Genomic DNA, 24,904 nt, shown 5'->3' on the forward strand with positions numbered 1-24,904 from the left:
TCTTGGACAAGGCAAGCAGAACAGCATATGCTCATGTGGCCAGGAGTTACTGTGGTTCCATCCTGAGAACTGTTATTATACAGACCTTTCTTGTAAATGTCCTCATCTTGTCCTGTGCACCATCAGTTTGACCATTTCCTTCCCACAGCCTCATCCATCATGCAGATGTACATAGGCAGACAGAAGATTGTGGGGTGGTGGTTTCACTACATTCTCACACAGTCACTCCACCTTTCACCAGAAACAGCTGGTATTTCCACACTGAGAAAGTTTCCCCAAATCACCCCCCAAAGGGAACTCATGATTTGACTGTTGGTTTTATTTTAGCATTTTAGATAGATTCAAGATGGCCTTTTCAAGGAGGAAGGGGGACTCCAGAGCCCTGGGAAAAGCTGACAGGGAAGTTCATCACTAGATTCTTCAAAGCAGGTTGTTTTGAGGAGAAGGTCCATTTGGAAATTGTGCTGGGATGAGATTCCATTTGGGTAGTGCCAGAGGCATTTGGTCGTTCTGCTTGTATAGGTGACACAGAACCTATGACCTCAGAGCCTCTCTTCAAGTTCCTACTTCCACTGTCTAGAGGAGCAGCATTTACTTGCTAAAGAGTTGAAACAGATGCCATACAACCTGAGAAACAACACAAAGTGATGAGTAGAGACCCTCATGAAAAGGAAGACTTCTGCTGGAGGTGAAGAGAAGTATGGGCATGGTGGCCTTGAGTGAGGGTTAGATCAGAGGATAGTTCTATGCTCAGGATTTAAGAAGTTATATCAACCCAGGTCCTCACACACTCTATCTTTACTCAAAGCGAGCTGGACTTGGAATTAAAAAATGTACTTTTTCTCCATATAACTCATTAAAACATACTTGCCAAGTATCTACTATGTAAAGTAGAAAGTTTTAAAGATCCAGATAAAAACATAAAAAAAAATAATGAGAATACTGTTGAGCCTTCCTGTTAAATCTCCCCAGAGAGGGGTGAATGAGAAATCAACAGTTCCTTAGAGCCATAGATGCTTATGGTGATGGCCAGCACAGTTTCTGTTGACTGTTGCATACCACAAGATTTAGAAGACCTGGACCCTGCTTCCAGGTATTCTTGGTTTGCCTTAAAGGCATACCATCCCTGGCATGGAAGTTGAGGTTTTATAAAAGCTCAGTGACTGTCACTTGAGCAAGGACAGTGGGTTGAAGTGAGAAGAGTTTTCATAGGCAATGGAGATATGCATGTCAAGGCTCCCTTCCAGTTGAAGGGACATTTGCATACCCTTGGCATGTCCCTGGTGTTACATATTTTTTCTGTGCACTCTGAGGGCATTTTTCAGTGTAGATGTCATGGGAAACTGTCCCTGGTTGCAGAAAGCACCAGGGAAGTCATCCATGTCAAGGGTCCATCATCAATGTCAAGGGTCCATAGCATGGCACCTCCCAGGCTGTTCTGTTTAAGTCATTTGGCCTGTTGAAGGATAGAGGATAACAATAATCATTTGATTTCTTTTTCTTTCTTTTTTTTAATTTTTAAAAATATTTTATTTGTTTTTTTAGCTTAATAAATTTTTTTATTTAATTTTATATAACAAAGTCCATTTAAATGAAAACAAACATTTATAGACAATATTTGGGAATTTGGGCGTCGTTCTTTCCAAACTGCTTCCTGCTGGTAAGGGGCGCTGTCATGGGGGATTCTAAGAAGATTCAGAAATCCTGGCTGTAGTCTGTAAGGCTGCTTTGTCCAGCTGTTTTGAATGTAGGATCACCTTGTACTCTGTTTCAGGTGGTCTGGCTTGATCAAACCACATTAGTCTGGAAGGAATCCACATCTTTTCATTTTCTGTGGAAACAAAAATAGAAATCCTTTTCCCCAGTAACTTGTCCTTGAACTTAAATTTTGGAGTCAAAGCAATTTTTAAATTTAATTTATTATTTTATATGTTGATCCCAGTTCCCTCTCCCTCCCTCCCTCCCCTGCAGCCCTCCCTCCCTCCTTCCTTCCCTTTTACCCTCTCTGCCCTCTCACATGCACTCTAACCACCCTTCCCTCCCATCCCCCCACCCCAATTCCATATGTAGGGGAATGCCATCCAGTTGGGGTCATGCAGATCTGACAGGTCATGTGAAGTAGGGACTAGGGCTTCTCTCCTGTCTCTAGATTAAGGCAGTTATCCCACCATGGGGGATGTGTTCCCAAAGTCCTTTTGTGCACCAGGGATACATCCTGGCTCCACTGTATGAGGTCCCTTAGACTGCTCAGTCCTTCTGGCTGAGACCCATATTCAGGGGGGCCTGAGTCAGTCCCATGCTGGCTTCCCAGCTATCAGTCTGGGGGTCCATGAGCTCCCCCTTGTTCAGGTCAGCCCTAGTGCACCAGCACTAATGTAGAGGCACAGATTCCAGTGGTGGAGGGGTCACTCAGGGTGAAGGTTTGTCTATAGCCTGGGAATCCAGCAGTGATCTTCTCAGGAGCGGCTCCATCCTCATCCCAGTAGGTCACAATGTAATCCTGCAGTGGCAGAAGGTTAGCTCTAGCCTTAGGTAGCTGGTGACCTGTGCTGGGTTATGTTAGTTCCCTGTCCTAACTGTTCAAATTATATATTGATAATTTACTAGTTTTCTTTCCAAAATACTTCACTGAAGTTGTGGTTAATGAGGTATATAAGACTACTGCATACTCAAAATTTATTTTTTAGTTTTGTGATAAACCTCTTATGACTTGGAGCATTTCTAGTCTGCATTTGCATCTGTGTAGGGCTCTTACCACATTGAGGAAGGTGTTGGTACCAGTGTCATTTAGGGATTTGTAAAGGGGACTGTTTTGTAAAGGGGATTTGTAAAGTGGGAGCCATCGAGATTGTAAGTCATGACCTGGATGTAGTCTAGGGAGCTGTGAATGAAGGATGTTTAAATAATTTCTGATGGTCATTTGCCAGGAAAACCCACCATTTCAAAGCCTATTAACAAAGTTCATGTGCAGCAAAACATCCCAAGGATGAAGATCTGCTGCTTACACTCCCACAGGAATTCCACAATATGGTAGATCACTTAATGTGACAGTTGGGGGGTCTCATAGCCAGACTGGATGGTGAGGATGACACCAGACATTGTGACAGAGATCATCAACTGGGGCTATTGCTCTGAAAGGCTTCCTGTTCAAAAGCTTCACACATTTCTATAGGATATTAAAGTACAGTAGAGAACATCACAAGTTTATTTCCGCTCTTCTAACACACACACACACACACACACACACACACACACACACACACACACTCATACCGAGGAGAACCTGCACACTTTGTTTTAGTCTGTCATCATCTCAATAAAGTCAGTACAACAGATGGTGTTAACAGCCGTTTAATATTCATGGGGTTCAGGAAACCTCACTATGTTCCATCTAAAGTTAGTAGCCAGTCATCCAAAAATCTAGCTTTGCCACGTCACCACATTCTGAAGCATCCATCTCTTGCTGCAGCTTCCTAAATCCAGCTTTCAGTGGTGGAGGAAGTTTTCTCCTTTTCCAGTAACTGAAATGTATCAGGACCAACATCTCATTGAATGAAATGCAAAGTTAACTAAGGGAGAAGGTGGTAATGGCTGGGTGACAGGTACAATTTAGTGCTAGACGGTATCTACCTCTACTTTTTGCGACTTTAATCTTATGTGAAGTACTGGGGTCAGCTCTTATAATTGCCTTATTTAGGAGTGACATGTCATTTTCCAACAGAATACTTGCAGAAATTTCCATGTGTGCGAGTGGTCAAGTTACTAGGACATTTTACTAGATGAAGAGGCATTATAAGAAGGGTGTTTGACACCAGTGATGACTTATGTTGGAGAGGATGTGGAGAAAATGGAATACTCCTCCACTGCTGGTGGGAGTGCAAACTCATACAGCCACTTTGGAGATCAGTATGGCGGTTCCTCAGGAAAATGGGAATTAGTTTACCACAGGACCCGGCAATCCCCCTCTTAGGCATATACCCAAAGGATTCACATCAATGCAACAAAGACATCTGTTCAACTATGTTCATAGCAGCACTATTTGTAATAGCAAGAACCTGGAAGCAACCTAGATGCCCTTCAATTGAAGAATGGTTAATGAAGATGTGGCACATCTACACAATGGAATACTACTCTGCAGAAAAAAATAATGGTATCTTGAAATTCGCAGGCAAGTGGATGGCACTTGAAGAAACCATCCTGAATGAGGTAACCCAGTCACAAAAAGAGGAACACAGTATGTACTCACTCATATATGGATTTTAGACCTAGATCAAATGATCACCAGCCTATAATTCACATCACCAGAGGGAACTAGGATACAAGTTGTATTCTAAGAGATTCATATAAAGTCCCTCACAGAACTGGGAAGGGACAAGTCCCCCAGACCTCAGGTATAGTGGGGGAGGACAGCTAATGGAGAGAGAAGTAGGAGAAAATGAGAGGGAGGAGAGGAAGGCATGTGCGACCAGGAGGATTGAGCCTGGTTAGGAATGGAAAATAGGAAAGAGAGAGAGAGACAGAGACAGAGAGAGAGAACATAAAATAGGGAGCCAATATTGGTTTGAAGATAAAGTTGAACACAAAGAAAGGTCGTGGGAACTACAAGACTGCTCCCAACTAACAATCTCAGCTTCCGTGGAAAGGCTATCATAAATGCCCTTCCCGGAGAGTGAGATCAACAACTAACTTCTCCATGGAGTCCTCAACTAATGCCTGTTGAAAACAGGAGCAAACACCCATACATAAACACTGAGTCAAACTAGAACCCAGAAGCAGATGGAGAGGACAAGACCATGCGGTAGAAGTACATAGAGACAGCTTACCTGAACAAGGAGGAGCTAAGGGCCACTAGACTGATAGCTGGGAAGCCAACAGGGGTCTGACTCGGACCCCCCTGAATATGGGTCTCAGCCAGAAGGTCTGAGCAGTCTAAGAGACCTCAGACAGTGGAGCCAGGATGTATCCCTGGTGCACAAAAGGACTTTGCAAACATATCCCCCATGGAGGGATAACTGCCTTATTCTAGAGATAGGAGAGAAGCCCTAGTCCCTACTTCACAGGACCTGTCAGATCTACATGACCCCAACTGGATGGCATTCCCCTACATATGGAATTGGGGTGGGGGGTTGGGAGGGGAGGGTGTTTAGAGTGCATGGGAGAGGGTAGAGAGGGCAAAAGGGAGGGAAGGAGGGAGGGAGGGCTTGGGGGGAGGGAGGGAGAGGGAACTGGGATCGACACAAGAAAAAAAAAAAAAAAAAAAAAAACGCTTTGACTCCAAAATTTAAGTTGAAGAACAAGTTACTGGGGAAAAGTATTTCTATTTTTGTTTCCACAGAAAATGAAAAGATGTGGATTCCTTCCAGACTAATGTGGTTTGATCACACCAGACTGCCTGAAACAGAGTACAAGCTGATCCTACATTCCAAACAGCTGGACAAAACAGCCCTACAGACTACAGCTAGGATGTCTGAATCTTCTTCGAATCCCCCAAGACAGCGCCCCTTACCAGCAGGAAGTAGTTTGGAAAGAACGAGGCCCAAATTCCCAAATATTGTGTATAAATGTTTGTTTTCATTTAATTGGACTTTGTTATATAAAATTAAATAAAAAATACTCTATATGCAAAAAAAAAAAAAAAAAAAAAAAAAAAAAAGAAGGGTGTTTGACTCAGTGTTTTGTGGGTGTTTGTTTCTGTTTCCAACAGGTACTAGATGAGGGCTCCATGATGGTGGATGAGTTAGTCGTTGATCTCATTATCAGGGAAGGGCATTATGGTAGCCTTTCCACTGTTGCTCAAATTGTTAGTTGGAGTCAGTCTTGTAGGTCTCTGGACATTTCTTTAGGTTCAGTTTTCTCTTCAATCCTATAATGACTCCCTCTCTTATTCTCTCTCTCTCTCTCTCTCTCTCTCTCTCTCTCTCTCTCTCTCTCTCTCTCTCTCTTCTGTCTTCTATTCCTCCCCTGACTCAATCTTCCTAGTCCCATGTGCTTTCCTCTCCTCCCCTTCTCTTTGACCACACTGCAGAAACAAATAGAGACAGCGGACTTGATCAAGGAGGAACTAACGGGCCCCCAGACTGATAACTGGGGGAATCTAGCATGGGACTGACTCTGACCCCCTGAACATGGGCCTCAGCTAGAAGGCCTGAGCAGTCTAAGGGACCTCAGATAGTGGAACCAGGATGTATTCCTGGTGCACAAAAGGACCTTGCGGGCACATCCCCCATGGAGGGATACTCCCTTAACCTAGAGACAGGAGAGAAGTCCTAGTCCCTACTTCAAGTGACTTGACAGATTTAGATGACCCCTCCTGGATATCATCACCCTACATGTATAGTGGTGGGGGGGATGGGATGGGAGGGTGGTCAGGGTGCATATGAGGGGAAGAGAGAGGGAAAGAGGGAAGGAGGGAGGGAGGGAGAGGGAACTGGGATCGATATGTAAAATAAAAATAAAATAAAAATAAAAAGGAGGGTGTTAGAGATGTCTTGAAATATTGCAAGGTATATGTTTTTTATTGCACTGCTGTAGTGGACAGACCTGCAACTTTTACATGGGGGCATGTTACAATTAAAATAGAGATAGTCTGCAGAAGCCAGGAAATTAGAAAGGGGCCATTGGAACACAGGGAAGGAAGACAGAGCTTAATGGGGTGGGAGAGAGGGGTAGGAGAGTAGACAACAGACAGACTGGAGGGGGAAAGGGGAATAATTGGAGGGGATAAGTGTGGAGTGGGATGTTAATGTAGAGCACAGTAGGGGTTAAGAGGAAGGGTAAGTATAAGAATGTTTGTCAAAACCATATGGAAACCTACTGTTTTATAACTTTCCCCAAATACATTTATTTAAAAGGCCTAATTGGAGTTGCTTACATGGGGGAAGCCATAGATGATCAAACAGGAAGCCCAGTGCCTGATGTGGGATGTGGGTATTCAAGTTGTTGGTCATGGGGTCCCAGAGACACCTAGGACAATGCAGGCTGTTACCATTGCTGTTGGTTACCACTAGAACTTGATGGCACTGTAAGTGTGGCCAAGAACCTGTGAGTTTGGCAGTCATAGGCTCTACAACTCCTGTCTTCCTAAGGAAAACAGTATCAAACTGCCTCCTAAATCACTTGTCCTTGCACCCACAGACTAGGGCAACTGTCATCCCTCACCAGGGAGGCGTCTCTATGCAGCAAATGACAATGCAAACTCACAAAACTGGTGGAAATGCAGAGAAGAAGTGACCGTGGAGTCTTTTGCTCAAAATGGGGTATCTGACTCACACCCCACTTCCCCAAGGAGCAGGGGACATTGGAGAAAAAGGGGAGAGCCGGAGGTTGGGGAAGATCGCTGAGAAATAATGCCTTCTGGCTACAATGGGGCTGTTGCATTCATGAACTCACAATAGTTGCGAGTTCTTGTCTCTGCAAGATTGGCACAAGGTCAAGCCAATCAACACTTCAGTATGGAGTGGGAAAGGCCTTAGGAGGTCCCACCTTTAGGTGAGGAACTATTGGCTACAGTGGGAAAGAGAATCGGTTTTCCTCAGCTGTATGGCCCGTGGTAATTTGCCAGTTTTCCAGTAGATGGCGCCATACACCAGCAGTCATTGGCCTCTTAAAACAGAAACCCTGAATTTGAGAGTGGGATGAGGGAAGTCTGGAGAGAATTAAGAGTGTAGCAGTGCGTGTGTGTGTGTTTGGGTAGTGGGTAGTGAATATGATCTAAGCACATTGATTTATGCATAAAATTGCCAAAGAATAAATATAAAAATTAAAGAAATGGAGTTACTGTGTCAGATAATTAGAGGTATTAGATGAAAAGTAAACTAGTTAGCTCCATGAATTACTTAGTGTTGAAACTCTCCAGAGGCTACAGCACCAGATGGAAATAATGTGTCACTGTGGATATAGGGCAGTGGAAGAGATTCTGTCAAAAAGGAGTAGAAATTAGAAGAAAAGAATGGAATGAATTAAAAGCCGCCTGTCATCTTTGACTTGAAGATGCGTTCAGTTTCGCTTGGGGATCATCCCTGTTGCTGATAGCACCAGTCCCCAAGTCAAGTTCTTTCACGTGAGCTCCGGATTTGTAATCATTCGATGCATTCTGGCCATTCAGATAGGCCACTATGCTCGGATGTAAAGCGGTCAATTCTCCCATCCCAAACCCACTCTTTCGCTGTTATTTATCATCTTAACTAACCCATTTATGCCCATATAGTTCTTTAAATCAGAAAACTGGAGGTCGCCTATTATTTTCTACTATAGATTGAACCCCAGGTCCCACTGATTTCTTTCTTCAAACCTCTCTGTGCAAGCCGTCCTTCCCTCAGTGTAAAAGCATTGCTTCCTCCTTTCACCTGTTCCTTAAGTCACATCAGTAGCTTCCACTCGAGCTCTGCCTGATGACTCTACTTGGTTGTGGTTAATGTCAGAGCAATAGTCAAAACCAAACGTTTGGTCATATTTCTCACAACCCTTCACAGCGTTCCCAATTATCTTGAGGGAGAATTCCCAATTCTTCAGCTAACCGACCGCACATGGTCAGATTCTTGCTACCTGTGAAAACTCATAATTTTTCTCCCAATCACTTGATCACTGACTGACCTCCATGTCTTCATTTGTGACCTTTCCATTCTAACCTCATTGGGGAACACTGACATTTTTCCAAGACTATGATTAAGCTCCACTTACTGGGGTAAACTCTTTCTGATCCTTCTTCACACAAACTTCTCTGGGGTTCTCTCGTACTCTGTAGATCCTCATCATTTACCATAATCATGTGTCTGCATTTACTGGTTATGTTTCAGTCTTCTGCTTCATATTGTATGTTCTTTAAAGTCAAAGATTTTGCCTTATTCTTATTTTAAGCCTAAACCCAATATTTGCCACAGTGCATGTGTTAGTCTAGTAACAACAGATTGTCTCATATAATTGCTCCTGCTATTGAACTCTGTTGTTAGATAACATGGGCATTTGCGATTTATCTTTAGTTATTTATCTGTAGATAATGGTGCTTTCATCATAGAGCACTTAATACACAAAAATCTGTGCAAGTTCAACCAGACAAAATACCAGCATGGAGTGGGGAATTTGTCAAGAAATTCCATCCCCACTGAAGGAGTGATTGGTAATTGATAGTTTCCAGGTAATTGATAGTGTAGTCCTTGATATGCTGCAGTGAATAGCCATACAACCAAGAGTAGACAGCACTAATTGGAATTTGTGTGTGTGTGTGTGTGTGTGTGTGTGTGTGTGTGTGTGTTTAAATTACTCAAAGTTAGGTGGGTACGGAATCTGAGGTGGATGTGAGAGAAGACGAGGGAGAGGAAGTTATGATCAAAATACAATGTATGATATTCTCAATTAAAACATGCATTGAATGTGAATAATCATTCCTAAAACAATGTGATATATCTGAAATATATCTTGTTGAATTGGTACTTAATACAGAAGGATCTGTGCGGTGCTAAGATTCAGTTGAGTTTGGTTTTACTCTGTCTCCATCCAGTTCTCCTTGGAAAGAACAGACTTTGAATTTTCTATAACTGAAGATACTTCTGGCTTTTCCTGCTTTCCTCACCTTCACAAGGATGGCAAAGAGATGCTTGTCCTTAGCAGGGCTCCCATGAGACTCAGAGGACTGCCAGTTTAGGTTCAGCCAATGAAACCCGTACTGACACAGGAATTTGATGGCTGAGTTAATGAAAGTCTGTGAGGAGTGGAGTCCATGTTACTGAATCTGAGAAAGACCAGAAGAAGGCAGGATACTAACATATTGGAATAAAAACACTTTACACCCAAATTGTACCTCTGAGCCCTCAACCTGCCCCAGCCTCCCTTTGCATTACTACTCTTGTCAGCCTCAGGACTTAGCATTCCCTTTGTTTTGTTATCCTCAAATGAACTAGTCCAAAATTATTATTATTTTGGATAACCTGCCATGTTAACTTACCGCGTTGTCTGCAAATACCCTCCAAGTTCATGTGCTCTTAAAGAAGTCTTATTTATGAGTAGACTTTTAATGTTCCTTTCCTAAAAGACAAAGTTGTACAAGGCCTTCCTCAGCCCTTGTGCCTTGAAATACTCTAGGTAGAGGCACTTTGGAAGCAGGTAATTAATGCCAAAGGATGCTGTACTTGAATACCCACTTGAATTTAAACATTTGATGCCATAGTGATATTTCCAATATGTTCTGCTTAGAAGTAAGGTTCCAGTCAATTTATAGAGTCAACACATTCACTTATAGGAGTCCTTCATCACCTCTGATGTTGTGAAGTAATACAATAGAGGCTGTGTCAGGCTAGCTTGCTTTCAATAGTAAATGAACAAGTGGTTTTCTAGAGAGAACTTCTGGGGCAAGTCCAAAGTCCCAGCCTCCAATGGCCAGGAGGGTTTTCAGCTGGGTTTTCCTTAAAATCAAAAGACACAGAATAATTTCAAAATTCATGGGTTCCCCTATTTAAAAGAGCCTCATTAGGTAATACAGCTGATATTATTTGGGGTTTTCTTGACAAGATACGACATACTATAGCACATTTTTTCCATTACCATAAACTTCCTTTGTGTTTTTACCATAATTATAATTCAAGTCCCTGAGGAAATCTGAATTGTAAAATTGTGTGGTTTTTTTTTGGAGTGGGTAGTCACAGACAATAATTATGGTGTCTATAATTTAAAAGTATAATTAGCCCATATTCTCTTCCATTGGATAGACTGATATGTATTGTTTGTATTTTAATATTTTCCCAGCCTCCTTCACAACTAGTATAAATTTTTCAGGCTAGAGTTACACATATTCTTGAGAATACTGACTATGACCATCACTCCTATAAGAATAAATTATGAGGGTTGTGAGAAGACACTAAAATTCTAGGTTTATTGAACCTTTCTTAGAGATTATGATTCTGTATGCTGGGGTACATCTATATATATATATATATATATTTAAAAGTGGTTCATGTAGTTTTGTTGCAAGAACTATATGGGCCACACTTGGCACAAAAGCCTGGTAAAGAAGTTTATGTCAGTTTTGGAATCATAGCATATGTTCATCTGGCTGCACTGTGTTAGCGCTGTCACCACTGGGAGAAGTCCCATGAGTCTTCCTTATTGCTGATGTGTTTGAACTGAACCTATCTGCCAGTTAGTAGATATGAGGCTTTACTTGTTTTTTTTTTTTACATGAAGAAGAACTATATTTAAATATGTCAAATTGTTCTATTTGTGGACTCAATGATGTCTAAATTCTAATATCTTCCTCTTCTTGTTTCCTGATATAAGTAGCTAAGGTTATTTGGAGTTTCCTTTCCCCACAAAGTCTCCAAAGAAGATAAGGAAAGGACTAGACATAGGCCCTGTTTTTCACATGCTAATCATAGCAGGTATGAAACAGATTATCTATATTCTTGCTACTTAACACATAGCTCCTAGACCAACAGGGCCAATGGCCTGTATTATAGAAGAAAAAAGTGGTTGGACTGATATCACATACAAGATCCAAAAATCAACTCAGAATGGACTGAAGAGCTATACACAAGATTGTCAAACTACTAGAATAAGTGGAGATCTCTCTGAGAGTGGTCTAGGTAGTAACTTTTAAAATATTGTCCCCAAAACACAGGCAACAAATTCAAGAATAAACTGTGAAATGATTCTGAGGAGGTGGAGTGAAGTCATGACCTAAGAAGTTTAAAAAAAGATAACATGAAAATTTCAGGCAAACGGATGGAACCAGAGAATTAAATCACCCCGAGAGAGGTATTTCAGACATAGAAAGATGAATATGTCATGCATTTGCTTATGTGTTAATATTAGATATGAAGTTAATGATAACCAGGCTATGACAGAATGATAACCAGGCTACATTGGAGTCAGACGTGCTACCTTTGCGCCATGAGGTCTCTCTTCAAACTCAGATTCTCAATCCATAGACCCACAGAGGGTAGGTATAGAGCAAGAGACTAAAGATCTCATTAGGAAAGGGAAATAGCATAGAGAGTGTGGGTGGATGGGGGAGGCTGGAATGAGAGGATCACATGGGGAAGGAGAAGGGGATAAGGGGTTGTGTAAGGAAATAAAGAGAAAGATAAAATTAAGGGGTATTTTGGGGGGTACTATGGAACCCTAACACAGCAGAAATTTCCTAAAATATATACACGTGAAGGCAATTTAAATGAAATTGCTAAATAATGAGGGAGACAGAGTTCCACCTGACCACCTCTTGTCACTAAACAAAGCTTCCAGTACTGGGACTGTGTTACAAATAGTTGAGTTCTTGACCAAAGGAGTCCTAAAAGAATCCCCAGGCAGCCCAGGCTATTGCGAAGACTATGTAGGTTGCTCTCCACAAACTGACAGTAAGACTTTATTGCTGAGGGCAACACCTACACAACTCTACACAACTCACTGAACATGGAGTTAACTAACTGGTGCCTATGTAGAGCCTTCACCCCACCCCCATGTTTCAGCATCTTGGTACAAGAATGTACTCTGCACACCCTCAAAAGAGAAATGTAAACACCAATCCAGCTACAAACCCATTATCTACAATGGTGTACTTGGGATAAGCTAAGGCAATGATGGTTCAAAGCTTGTGGGAATAACCAACTAATAATGACCCCTAATGATATTCTGCTACTCTCATAGATCAACGCCTCGTTTATCTGTCATCAGAGAACCTTACTCCCACAGCAGATGGGAACAAAAACAAGAACCCATAGCAGACATTATGCAGAGAGTGAGAGACCTTAGGACACTCAGCTCTAAATGGGATGTCTCCATCAAATCCCCCTCCCCGGAGCTTAGTGAACCCTATGGAAGAGGAGGTGGAGAGAATGTAAGAGCTAGAGGGAATAAAGGGTACCAAAATAACAAAACCTTCTAAATCATCATGAGCCAAGCTCATGTGAACTCCCAGAGATGGAAGAAACATGCACAGGACCTGTATGGGACTGCACCAGGTCCTCTGTGTTTAATGTTTTTATGGGATTCCCGAGAGTGCAAACTAATAGGAATCTGACTCGTGTGTCTTCTTTTGTGCTCTTTACTTCTGTTTGTCTGTCTTGTCCAACTTTGATATAGTTTTTATTTTATCTTGCTTTGTACCGTTATTTTGAAAATGAATAAATTAAAGAAAATCCAGCTGTAGGGTAAGGGTTAACAACTCAGCTGTCATTATACTTGCTGCAAAAGGGAATATCAGTTTTCTCTAACAGAGAAATTTCTGAGTATATATACCACTCCTATGCAGGCCTCATATTCATGAGTAGTTGATCAACATACAATGGAATCCACAGTTCTTTTGTGTGTGCTTTTATTTGGTTACAGCTTGCTTTTCTTGGGTGTTTTATTTTGTTTTCTTGTTTTCTATTGGGGGAGGGTTGTGGTATTGTTTTGTTTTTGAGAAAGAACTTAAAGTTGGGTGGGTGGGGAGGGTGAGAGGATCTGGAAGGACTTGGTGGAAGAATATGATCAAATATATTTAAAAATTTTAATAATAAAAACATAATAGTTGGGTGGTGGTGGCATACACCTTTAATCCCAGAACTCAGGAGACAGAGACAGGTGGATCTCTGTGAATTTGAGGCCAGCCTGGTCTACAAATTGTGTTTCAGGACAGCCAAGGCTGTTACACAGAGAAACCCTGTCTGAAAAAACCAGTAACTGACCTAATAATTAACTAAAGTAAAAAAATAAACTAAAAGATATGAACACTCATGAAAAACTGATCTATGAAAGTTTTAACATTAATAATTTTACATAACAAGGGACTTAAACTGGAAACATTGAGATACTTGTTTGAACATGTCCTGTTTTATGTGTTCCAGGGTAGATATTTATGGTATTTATTTACTTCTATCCTAACTATGCAAAAACCTAAGAGTTTGAATATATAATCAATCAGATATTCTGCTTCAATTTGTTTCTTTCATATGTGGACTCTAGATGTGTGTGTGTGTATGTGTATGTCTCTGTGTGTGTATGTTTTCCAAAAATATAAATGGGGCTGAGGAGATAGACAAGCTTTTAAAGTGATTGCAGAGAAAGTGTGAAGATGAGGCTTTGGATCCCTAGAGGCTATGAATGCCAGACAGGCATGGTGGCTTGCCTGTAATTCCACCATCGGGAGGCAGAAACAGATCCCTAGAGCATGTTGGATATGGACAATAGGCATATAGGTGATTTCTGGGTTTGACTGAAAGACCTGCCTCAGCCTTGGGTCTCTACATGCACACCCACACACATGTGGTCATGGATATAAAGGCATGTATTTAAACACACACTCACATAACACACACACACACACACACACACACACACGTAAGTGAAAAAAGAAAAAAGCAGAATACATATGACATGAAAGTAGAAGGTGGGCTACTTAGCAGGGGAAAAGATTAGTGAGAAAGAAAGTCAGGGAAAAGGAGACAGAGAAGGACAAATGACATGCATAAGTGTATACAAAATATTATGACATAAATGTATGAATTGCCATAATGAAACCAATTACTTTGTATGACAACTTCAAAGTAAATAAAAATGAATAAAAAAATACCCATGCATTTTAGAATTGGAGAAAATACTTTCAATTCATACTCTGATAAGGAGTTAGCATTCGAAAAATTCAGGAATTGGAAGAGAAATAATCATTGAAAATTGGTAAAGGTCTGATTAGACATTTCTCTAAGAAGGCAAATGCCTAAGATGTGTATGTAAACAAACACAAAGACCCTCGACACCATTATTAATTAGAGCTGTCCAAGTTAGAGCCACATTGACTTATCACCTAACACCTGTTAGAATGGCAAACATTAGTAATACTATTGACTTAAATGTAAAGAACAAAAGTCCTAGAGAGAGCACTGTGTAGATTCCTCAAAAATATAGATTGTACCCATGGAGGGATAACTACCTTAATCTAGAGACAGGAGAGAAGCCCTAGTCCCTACTTCACATGACCTGTCAGATCTACATGACCCCAACTGGATGGCATTCCCCTACATAGGAATTGGGGTGGGGGGATGGGAGGGGAGGGTGGTTAGAGTGCATGTGAGAGGGCAGAGAGGGTAAAAGGGAGGGAAGGAGGGAGGGAGGGAAAGAAAGAGGGAGGGAGGGAGGAAGGGATGGAGGGAGGGAGAGGGAACTGGGATCAACATGTAAAATAATAAATTAAATTAAAAAAAATGCTTTGACTCCAAAATTTAAGTTCAAGGACAAGTTACTGGGGAAAAGGATTTCTATTTTTGTTTCCACAGAAAATGAAAAGATGTGGATTCCTTCCAGACTAATGTGGTTTGATCAAACCAGACCGCCTGAAACAGAGTACCAGGTGATCCTACATTCAAAACAGCTGGACAGAGCAGCCTTACAGACTACAGCCAAGATTTCTGCATCTTCTTAGAATCCCCCATGACAGCGCCCCTCACCAGCAGGAAGTAGTTTGGAAAGAACAACGCCCAAATTCCCAAATATTGTCTATAAATGTTTGTTTTCTAAATGGACTTTGTTATATAAAATAAATAAATAAAAAAATACAGATTTTACATGACTCATCAGCACTACTACCCAAAGAAAATGAAATAGCACTCAGATAGTATTCATAACATTGGATAATAAGATCCAAGACATGGAATCACATTAAATATCTACCAATAGACACGTGCATAAAAAGGTGTACTATATATACAATATGAATTATTATACCGCTATAAAAAGGATGTAACCCATCATTTACAATAACTTTGTGAGTTTGAAGGACATTGTAAGTGAAATAGGCAATACACAGAAAGGCAAGGAGCACATAAGACTTATAAATGGCACCAAGACTATTTGAGCACATGGAAAACAAAAACAAAATAGAACAGTGGTTATCAGGATTGTGTTAGAAAAGAAATACTGGAAATGTTTTGGTAAAAAAACAAGAGCCTAAGCCAGTGCCTTAGGCTTTAACTCCAGCACTTGGGAGGCAGAAGCAGGCAGATTTTTGTGAGTTCGAGGTCTGAGTTCGAGGTCAGCCTGGTGTACAGAGATAGTTCCAGGATAGGCTCCAAAACAATACAGAGAAACCCTGTAAAATCAGGGCCTGAAGAAATGGCTCAGAGGTTATGAGCACTGGCTGCTCTTCTAGAGGACTTGGGTTCAGCTCCTAGAACCCACATGGCAGCTCACAACTGTCTGTAGCTCCAGTTCCAGAGGATCTGGTACTGTTTCCTGGCTTCCATGGGCACCAAATGCATGTGGCACATAGACATACATGCAGGTGGAACACCCATATGAATAAAACAAAAATTCATATTCAGTTGAGTTTTTGGATGAAGGGGTCCTATGGAAATCCCTAAACAGCTAGCAAAGAAGGTCTTCTCTGCAAACTGACACCAGGGCCCCTTTGCCAAGGACGACGATATCCACATAGCTCATTGACTATAGAGAGGTCAAGCTGGTGCCTTCAGGGAACATTCATCTGCATGACATAATCTCTTTGTCTCAAGAAGAAACTGTAAGCTTTGGAAAGGGAAGTCTGGACACTAACCCAGTCATAAAACCTTCTACCTATAATTTGTCATGCCTGCAAGATATGCTGGGACAATATTGACACAGAACTTGTGGGAGTGGTCAACCATTGCTTGGTTTAACTTGAGGCCCATCCTGTGAGAGTGAATCTATGTTTTGTACTGTCTAGATGGCCAGGAACCAAAGAATGGACAGTCCAGAGCCCTAGGGTAGAACCAAACACAACTGGCCAATAAAAAAAAAGAAATCAATGAACTTGAAATGATTTATAATGATTTTCTGTTATACTCATAGACCATAGATTGGTGCATTATCCAGTTATCAGAGAAGCAGCAGATTGGAGCAGGTGCAGAGACCCACCACCAGATTTTATGCAGAGAGAGAAACACACAGAGAGAGGCAGAGAGAGAGAGAGAGAGAGAGAGAGAGAGAGAGAGAGAGAGAGAGAGAGAGAACATCTAAACTGGAAGTCTCCACTGGATCCTTCTCCTAGGAGATTGGGGAACCCTTGAGAAGAGTGGTAGGAACGACTGTAGAAGTCACAGGTTATGAAGGACACCAGGAGAAAGAACATAATCCTCTGAATCAACTAAGCAGGGCTCACATGGACTCACATGGGCTCACAGAGACTGAAGCAGCAAGCACAGGCCTGCTTGGGTCTTCACCAAGTCCTCTGCATATCTGTTATGGCTTTTAACCTGGTGTTTTCTTTGTGGGACTCTTAAGAGTGGGGGCAGGTATATCTCTGGTTCTTTTGCTTGCTCTTGGGACTTTCCCCATACTATTGGATTGCCTCATCCAACCTCAATATGAGGGCTGTTGCTTTGTCTTACTGTATCTTGTTTTGTTCAATTTGACTGTTGTCTCTTGGAGGCCTGTTCTTTTCTGAAGAGAAAATGGAAGAGGAATGGATCTGAGGGAGAAAGGGTGTGTGGAAGAGCTGGTAGGAGGGGAGGGAAGTAAAACTGTGCTCAGGATGTATTGGATGAGAGAAGAATCTATTTTTAATAAAAATTGGAAAAATCCAAGAATATTTTAATAAAAAATTTAAAGAGATGGGAAGAAAAAATGTTCAAGAAGCCTTTATGTAAAGAATATCTACCATGAAAAAAGTAAGTGCGTGAAGTAAAAACATGCTTGTAAGGTCGTGAACCATTGTAAGATGTAGGCAGCATGTTGTGTGTAATAATTATATGTAAATGATGTCAATAAAAACTTATGGCATTGGTTGGGTCTTCATCCCAAACCTGTGGATTCTGAGCTACATTTAAAGAAGCATCAATATGTGGCAACTATTGACCCAAGAGACATAAAATCAGACAGGTCTGCCCTTTTCTGACCTGCCTTTTAGGATATTTAAAGTTTGGTAGTCAATCAAGTCATTTATGCTTTTCATGGTGATCTTGTTCCACATACTAACTAGACACTGATGAGGTGAGTACACAGGCAAGGGTCAATATCAGCAGGACTGAAACTTCTCAGTCTTGGCCTGGTCTGGGCTACATTGTTATAGTAGCACATCAGCTGGTAGGAGGAATCTGTGGAAGGTGAATAAGAACAGTGGCCTGATGGAGATAGCAGGGAACTCTATTGACAGTTTGGCCCTGCCTCTTTCCCTTGCTGTGCCCTCAGGCACCTGTTATGCAGGAGGAAGCAATCTGTAGTAAGACTCTTTATCATGAGTCCAGACACTTAGATAGCAGGCACTGACTTGAAGTTGATTATTATAACTATGACATTAATTTTTGGATCTTGGCTAGATTTAGAAGACAGACATTATGCTTCTGTTTCTGTGAAGCTCTTCAGTAGCTGTTTTTAAGTTTTTCTTTTTTTTAATTTCATTTTACATTCCAACTCAGTTCTCCCTTCCATCCCTCCTCCTGCTTCCCATTATCCCCCCCAACCCATCACTATCCACTCCCCCCCACAGAGTAAGGGCTCCCATGGGGGTTTGACAAAGCCTGGCCCATTGAGGCAGGACCAAACTTATCCCCCGATGCATTAAGACTGAGCATGGCCTCCCACCATAGGGAATGGACTTCAACAAGCTAGTTCCTGCACCAGGGATAGATACTGGTCCTGCAGTCAGGGGCCCCTCTCAAAGACCCAGGGTAGCTAGTTTGTTAATGCTAAGATAGGCACACCACAGAGGATAGCACTGAGAGCCACTCCCAATAGTGAAAAACCTTCTCTTTGCCTTGTTGGTTTACCTCTTGGTAATTTTTCCAAATAAAGTAATGTGAAAGTATAATTTGAAAATCACAAATAAGAAGAAAGGTACATTAGGAAGAACTCATACATTTGAAGCTTCAGGTAGGAAAAGTACTGTAAACAATTGAACATAAAATCATAACATACCCAGTTGAGAATTCAACAGACATGCCAAACCTAGAGAAAGAGAGAAGAAACATTTACTGTGAAACAGCTCCCTGAATCCTTGTACTAAACTCCGAAACAGTGAGGGCCATCCTAGCAGTCATAGATTGCCACGACCCAAATGAAACTTCACAGCCATTCCAGCTGGTGCTGTATTCAGTGAATATACATTTCAGTCTACTCTTATGATTTAGTGGAAAACAGCAATGGGCATCCTGGTCCACCTTCTGTGTTCTAATTAATTGTTACTGAATATAAAATCTATTATCTATAGAACTGTCTCAAATTACTTGTTTACTTTTCTTAGGATTCACCCTTTTAGACTGTGTCTCACCTCCCAGAGTTTGATTCCAGCCTTCCAACAGTCAAACCATCCTCTAAAGCAGAGAGCAGTGTTACCAAAGTCTGAGTTTCTTGAAGCATTTTTGAAAAGACCTTGTGAGAGGAACAACAATGTGAAGTTCCAGGTACCTCTCCTTGGCTTTGACAGAGCAGGTTTTGAGAGAGCATGTCTTACTAATTAATTAGCCCAGATGGGCCTTGAACTAGGGAATCTTCTCCTATGTTCCTTGCTCACTGGAATGACTAGCCTGAGCCATCATCATGTAACCAGACCACTTCTGAATCTTTTACATGTTGAGTTCAGTGTTCATCTGAAAAAGTTTCTGAAGCTTAATGAAATTATTCAGATGAATAAATCTCTTTGAATGGTTATCTGTGAGTAACACTTTTACTCCATCAGTGCAGCAGGCCTATGGAGGATTAATCTGAAAACAGTAGAACAAAGACAACTAGGATAGTTACATCTAAGTGTTTATTGCTTTATTCTCTTTAAAAGCTAGTTCCAGGAAATAATTAAATAAATATAAGTGACAATTTAAGGCAGGCAGTGTAGGCAGATGAGTGGGGAAGGTGGATGTCTGGATAAAGCAGGGACCATGAGAAAAGTATTGTTAAAAAGAGTCTGTTTTGAGACTATGCCTGTGTCACCAATGAAGGCAGAAGAGTATCACAGCCTGTGAGGTTAGAAAACAAGACTCAGTGAATGACGGAAGACAATTTGAAATGGTGAAGGATAATGGTAAAGCATAGAGCTATAGAGTGAAGATGCCTCTTGGTTTTCAGATCCTGAGAAAAAAAAGCCATGCAACACTGAGTCTTTATGTCTGATTATTACCTCACTTGTGACAAGATTAAACTTGGCCATGATGTCTTCTGTACTGCTTCAGAAGAGCCTCAGTTGGCTTTTTAAAACTTAACCCCAAGGCTTGCCAGATAGAGAGTGTTTACTAGGATGTGTATGTGACTAATCAGTAAACCACCAGCTTTCTTCCCCTACTGACTCAGTTCCTTTAGTATCTCATCGCCACCACCTTTCCTGTGCAGTGTGGCAAAGTCATGGCATATGACTTAGCTCAGGCCTTCCTCTGAAGCTGCTTCCAGGATGATGGTTCAGGCCTCTTTCTGATGCTGCTTTTGGGCTACAGACCTCCCCGTATTAAGCACTCTTTTTCTGAGAATAAGTATGTGGAGACTCAACTGAATGTCAGTTTACCAATTAGTATACATTAATGTAGATTATTAGTACAATCAATGTTGATGTACTTTGTACTCTTAGAGGTAAAGCTAACCCATCAAATTTAATAGTTTTGGGAAAGTCCATATGAACATTAATTTTTGACTTCTGTAGTTCTGCTTCTGACTAACTGTTCTTTCTAACTGAGGTGTGTCAATCCAGGATGTGGTTTTGTGCTTAAAAAATTACCCCAAGAAAGGCTTGGGGCTAAACTGGGATCCCAAATACCCCATGTAGTCACCAACTAATAAAGACTTTCTCCAACATCAGCCTCATCTATGTACTGTTGGAGCATATGAAGGGAATGAACTTATAGATCCAAAACAGCAGGATCTCCATGACACAGGATAACAGGATAGCCAAGAGGAGCCTCAGTGAGAGCCATCCCTGGTGTGTTAGTGGAAGCCAGAGGCCTCGAGGAAGACAATGACTTAAGGCAGTGAACACTTGCAAATAAAGACGAATGGACTAAAGGGTAAACTGTGTGTCTCAACAGGCTATACTGCAGATTTCATGACAAGATTCTTTTCCTTTTTTGTTTGTGTGTTTTGTTTAGTTTTGGGTTTTTCTTAATTTTTTTGTAGGAGTAGTAGAGGTTAATGAGGCAGAGTCTGGATGTGAGGGGATGTGCTGTGGAACAATCCTTTCCCACATTGAATATAAATAAATATGTATTACTCTTATTTGCTAACAAAAAGCTGATTGGCCAATAGCTAGGCAGGAAGAAATTGCATAGGAGAACCAGAGTAGGAGAATCCTGGGAGGTGGAAGGGAGGACTCAGAGAGTTACCAACCATATGGAGAATAAGTTGGACATACAGAATGGAATACAGGTGAAAGCCATGAACCTCGAGGCAACACAAAGATGAATAGAAATGGGTTATGTTGTAAGAGTTAGCTAGCAACAAGCCTGAGCTATTGGTGAGGATTTCCAATTAATGTAAGCGTCTGAGTGATTATTTGAAAGCAGCTGTGAGAAATTTCTGCTTACAGGGATAGGGAGAAAAAGTGGAATTGGTATGCAAATCAACATAGAACCATTAAAAGTTACTAAAGATTCCATTTGCTTAAACCCATGTCTGAGTTGTCTTCTCTGGTGGTACCACACAACACTGATGGCTTGCATTAAATCTCTAGCACTGAAAATACAAAACAGTCAATTGGTCAGCCAAAGAAAGGAAACTCCCACAAAGGATAAAACCCCACTGACATGACATAAATCAAATTTAGCCAGTTACATCAGTTATGTTGGTTTCACACTGTAACAAAATGCCCAGGGAGAAGACGCTTAGAGGAGGAAAGGCTGATTTTGGCTCACGACTGCCCACATTAAGCAACACAATCTCAGGAAGCAGAGTGGGTGGAAGTGGATCTGGGCTGTAAGAATCGCAACCCCCCCCCCCCCCCGTAATCTACTTCATTTAAGCAACTTCTTTTAAATCAGCACCACCACCTGGTAGCCAAGGTTACAACACAGAAAGCCTTGGGAAAGTTTCCCATTCAAACCACAGAATTTTCACACTAGTCCTCACAAAGCTCAAGGCCATCAATTAATGGAAAATGCATCCATTCCAATTTCTAAAGTCCCCATAGTCTTTAATAGCCAATGCCGCTCATAAGTCCAAAATCTCTCCTGAGACTTAGACAGCCCCTTTATTATGAGATCTTATAAAATCAAAACAAAATTTGGACCTCATAATGGCACAGACTAAGCATTCCCATCAGAAAGGGAGAAATGAGGCATAGCAAGGAAAGATTAGGTCAAAGAAAACCCAAAATCCAGCAGAGCAAATGCAAAACAGTATAACTTAATGTTTGATGTGTGGAGCATGAGATTGAGTCACCCAGGCTTCAAAGGACTTTGTTGAATTTCTCCAACTCTGTCACCTGAAGCATATCCATTTGGCTCTTGGCAGATGTCCCAGGCAGAAATGTCACCTCCAACATTCTGGCATCCCCATTGTAATGGCTTCACCTTTCTAGCTTCATTAAATGACTGCTTAGGGCCTTCTTGCAGGGAATTCTGGAAGCTGCTGGCCTCAGGATCATCCCAAAACCTGTGCAAGGCTGGATATCTCTCTCTCTCTCTCTCTCTCTCTCTCTCTCTCTCTCTCTCTCTCTCTCCTTCTCTCCCCCCTCTCTCTCAGCTTGCATGCCTTAAAAATCAGTACTGTGTGACTGTGTGGACTATGCTGCCATAATTTGCTCCTAGCACTGGATGTAGAATGGCTCAGTACAGCCACCACTGTAGTGGCCTTTTGGCCTTTGTGCATCTTTGTGGTTGAATATGAGAAAACAATGTGATATTTTTTTTTGAGCTGGAAGTGCTTTCAGTGGCTATATTAGTTACTGTTCATCACTGTGACTAAATAATGGGTAAGAAGCAACTTAAATGAGGAAGGATTTATTTTGGTCCACAGTTTAATAAGGGATACTGTACCTCATGATGGGTACAGTCCATCATGATGGGGAAGGCATGGTGGAAAATTATTATTTTATCCATTATTTTGGAACCTCACATGCACTCCAATCACACTTACCTCCCAGTCTTCCTGTGTCTGTTCCCCCTCTGGTTGACTTCCCTCTCCAAGAAAAGAAGTCCATTGATATTGTCTATATATTCGGTGGAGCATGGTCAGATTCCTAGTGGCCAGCTTCCTAAAGGGAGGATGAGTCTTTCTCCTTCTGCATCTACACCAGAATCTATCAACAGAGGAGAGCCTTGCCATGGCCAGAGCCACCCCGGCACCACCCGCACAACAGTGTTGTGGGCTGGTGAGGGGCGAGGCCAGCTTTTCCATGCTCATGTCACTGCCTGTGTCACCATCACTATGCCATGGGCCGGTGAGGTGTAGGCTCTGTTCCTCTTTACCCATGGCACTATCGGTGCTGCAGTGCCATTGCCATGGGGGGCAGGCTGAGCCAGGACGTTACTACGGATGATAATGTGGCTTCAGGCAGCAGCCTAGACCATGAATAACTGCATGGGCTTAAGTAGTCACATGGGTATATGTCAGGACCACTGATCCATTCCTGGTCCTCAGTGGCTGCATGGGCCATGGGCCTCAATATGGGCTGCAGGTGGTTATGCATGTCACATCAAGTACTCAAGGCAGCAAAGCCAGAGGCTATCACTATGGCATCAGGTAGTGGCACATACTGCTTATGACCACATGGGTCTCAGTTTTCATCATGGCCTGGGGCATGGGCCACAGACACTAACATGGCCTCCTGTGGCATCATGGGTCACAAGGTAGTCCTTCGAGGAGGGACAATCCAGAAAGTTAATCTTTCCTCATCGTGAGCTTCCGTTGTTGCCTAGAACCCGAGGGGTTCCCCAGTCATGTTCAGGGGCTGAGTTTGCATCTATTCTGGCTGACCCTACTTCAGCAATGACAGCAAGTAGATCAAAGCCCTTTCTCTCACCTGTCCCCACCATCACATCTATAATTCTGCCTTTTTCCATAGCACAATTGCTGCTCCATTTTTCTGTCTTTCCTACCTCTCCATCACGTATTTGTTCTTTGTAGTGGTGTCTGCCGCTACTACCGCTGACCCTGGCCACACGGCCAATGGCTACCCTTGGCTGTCTCTCAAAAAATACTTTTAATCTTTTAAATTAAAATTTTACTTAAATTTAAAGTAATTTTTTTACATACCAACCCCAGTTTCCTTTCCTTCCTGTCCTCCCATTCCCTACACCATCTCCCCATCCCACCCCATCCACTCATCAGGGAGGGTAAGGCCTCCCATGGGGAAACATCAAAGTCTGTCACATCATTTGGGGCAGGAATAGGCCCTCCCTCATGTATCTACGCTGAGAGAGTATCCCTCCTCCGTAGGGAATGGGCTCCCAAAGCCCATTCATGAACTAGGGATAAATACTGGTTTCACTGCCAGCAGCCATATAGACTGCCCAAGCCCCCCAACTGACTTTCACATTCAGGGGACCTGGTTTGGTCCTATGCTGCTTCCTTAGCTGTCAGACTGGGTTTTGGGAGCTCCCACTTGCTCAGGTCAGCAGTTTCTGTGTTTTTTTTTTTCCCAGCATGGCCTTGGCCCCTTTGCTCATCACTTCCTCCCTCTCTACAACTGGATTCCAGGAGTCCAGCTCAGTGCTTAGCTGTGAATCTCTGCTTCTATTTTCATCAGCTACTGGATGAAAACTCTAGGATAGCATTTAAGGTAGTCATCAATCTCATTATAGGAGAAGGGCACTTAAGGTAGTCTTTCCACTATTGCTTATATTCATAGTTGAGGTCATCTTTGTGGATCCCTGAAGATTTTCCTTGTGCCAGATTTTTCCTTAAGCCCATAATGGCTCCCTCTATTAAGGTGTCTCTTTCCTGGCTGTCTTTTTCTGTTCTTCCCCCATCATGACCTCCCTGATCTCTCATCTTCTCCTCTCCTACTTCCCTCACTCCCATGCGCCCAATTTACTCAGGAGATCTTGTTCCT

At 42.0% G+C, this 24,904-nt stretch overlaps 1 protein-coding gene across 1 annotated transcript; it reads right to left on the reverse strand.

Moving 5' to 3' along the window:
- Positions 1-2,356: 2,356 nt before the first annotated feature.
- On the reverse strand, positions 2,357-23,322 carry Chia (chitinase acidic). Its single transcript, XM_051199555.1, is given in 9 exon segments — positions 2,357-2,500; positions 2,756-2,815; positions 2,818-2,878; positions 3,041-3,131; positions 9,535-9,721; positions 10,316-10,397; positions 17,835-17,922; positions 17,925-18,032; positions 23,142-23,322. Coding segments are annotated over 9 exon segments (1,002 nt in total).
- Positions 23,323-24,904: the final 1,582 nt, after the last annotated feature.

Source organism: Phodopus roborovskii, unplaced genomic scaffold, assembly GCF_943737965.1.
Source record: "Phodopus roborovskii unplaced genomic scaffold, PHOROB, whole genome shotgun sequence".
Classification (NCBI taxonomy): domain Eukaryota; kingdom Metazoa; phylum Chordata; class Mammalia; order Rodentia; family Cricetidae; genus Phodopus; species Phodopus roborovskii.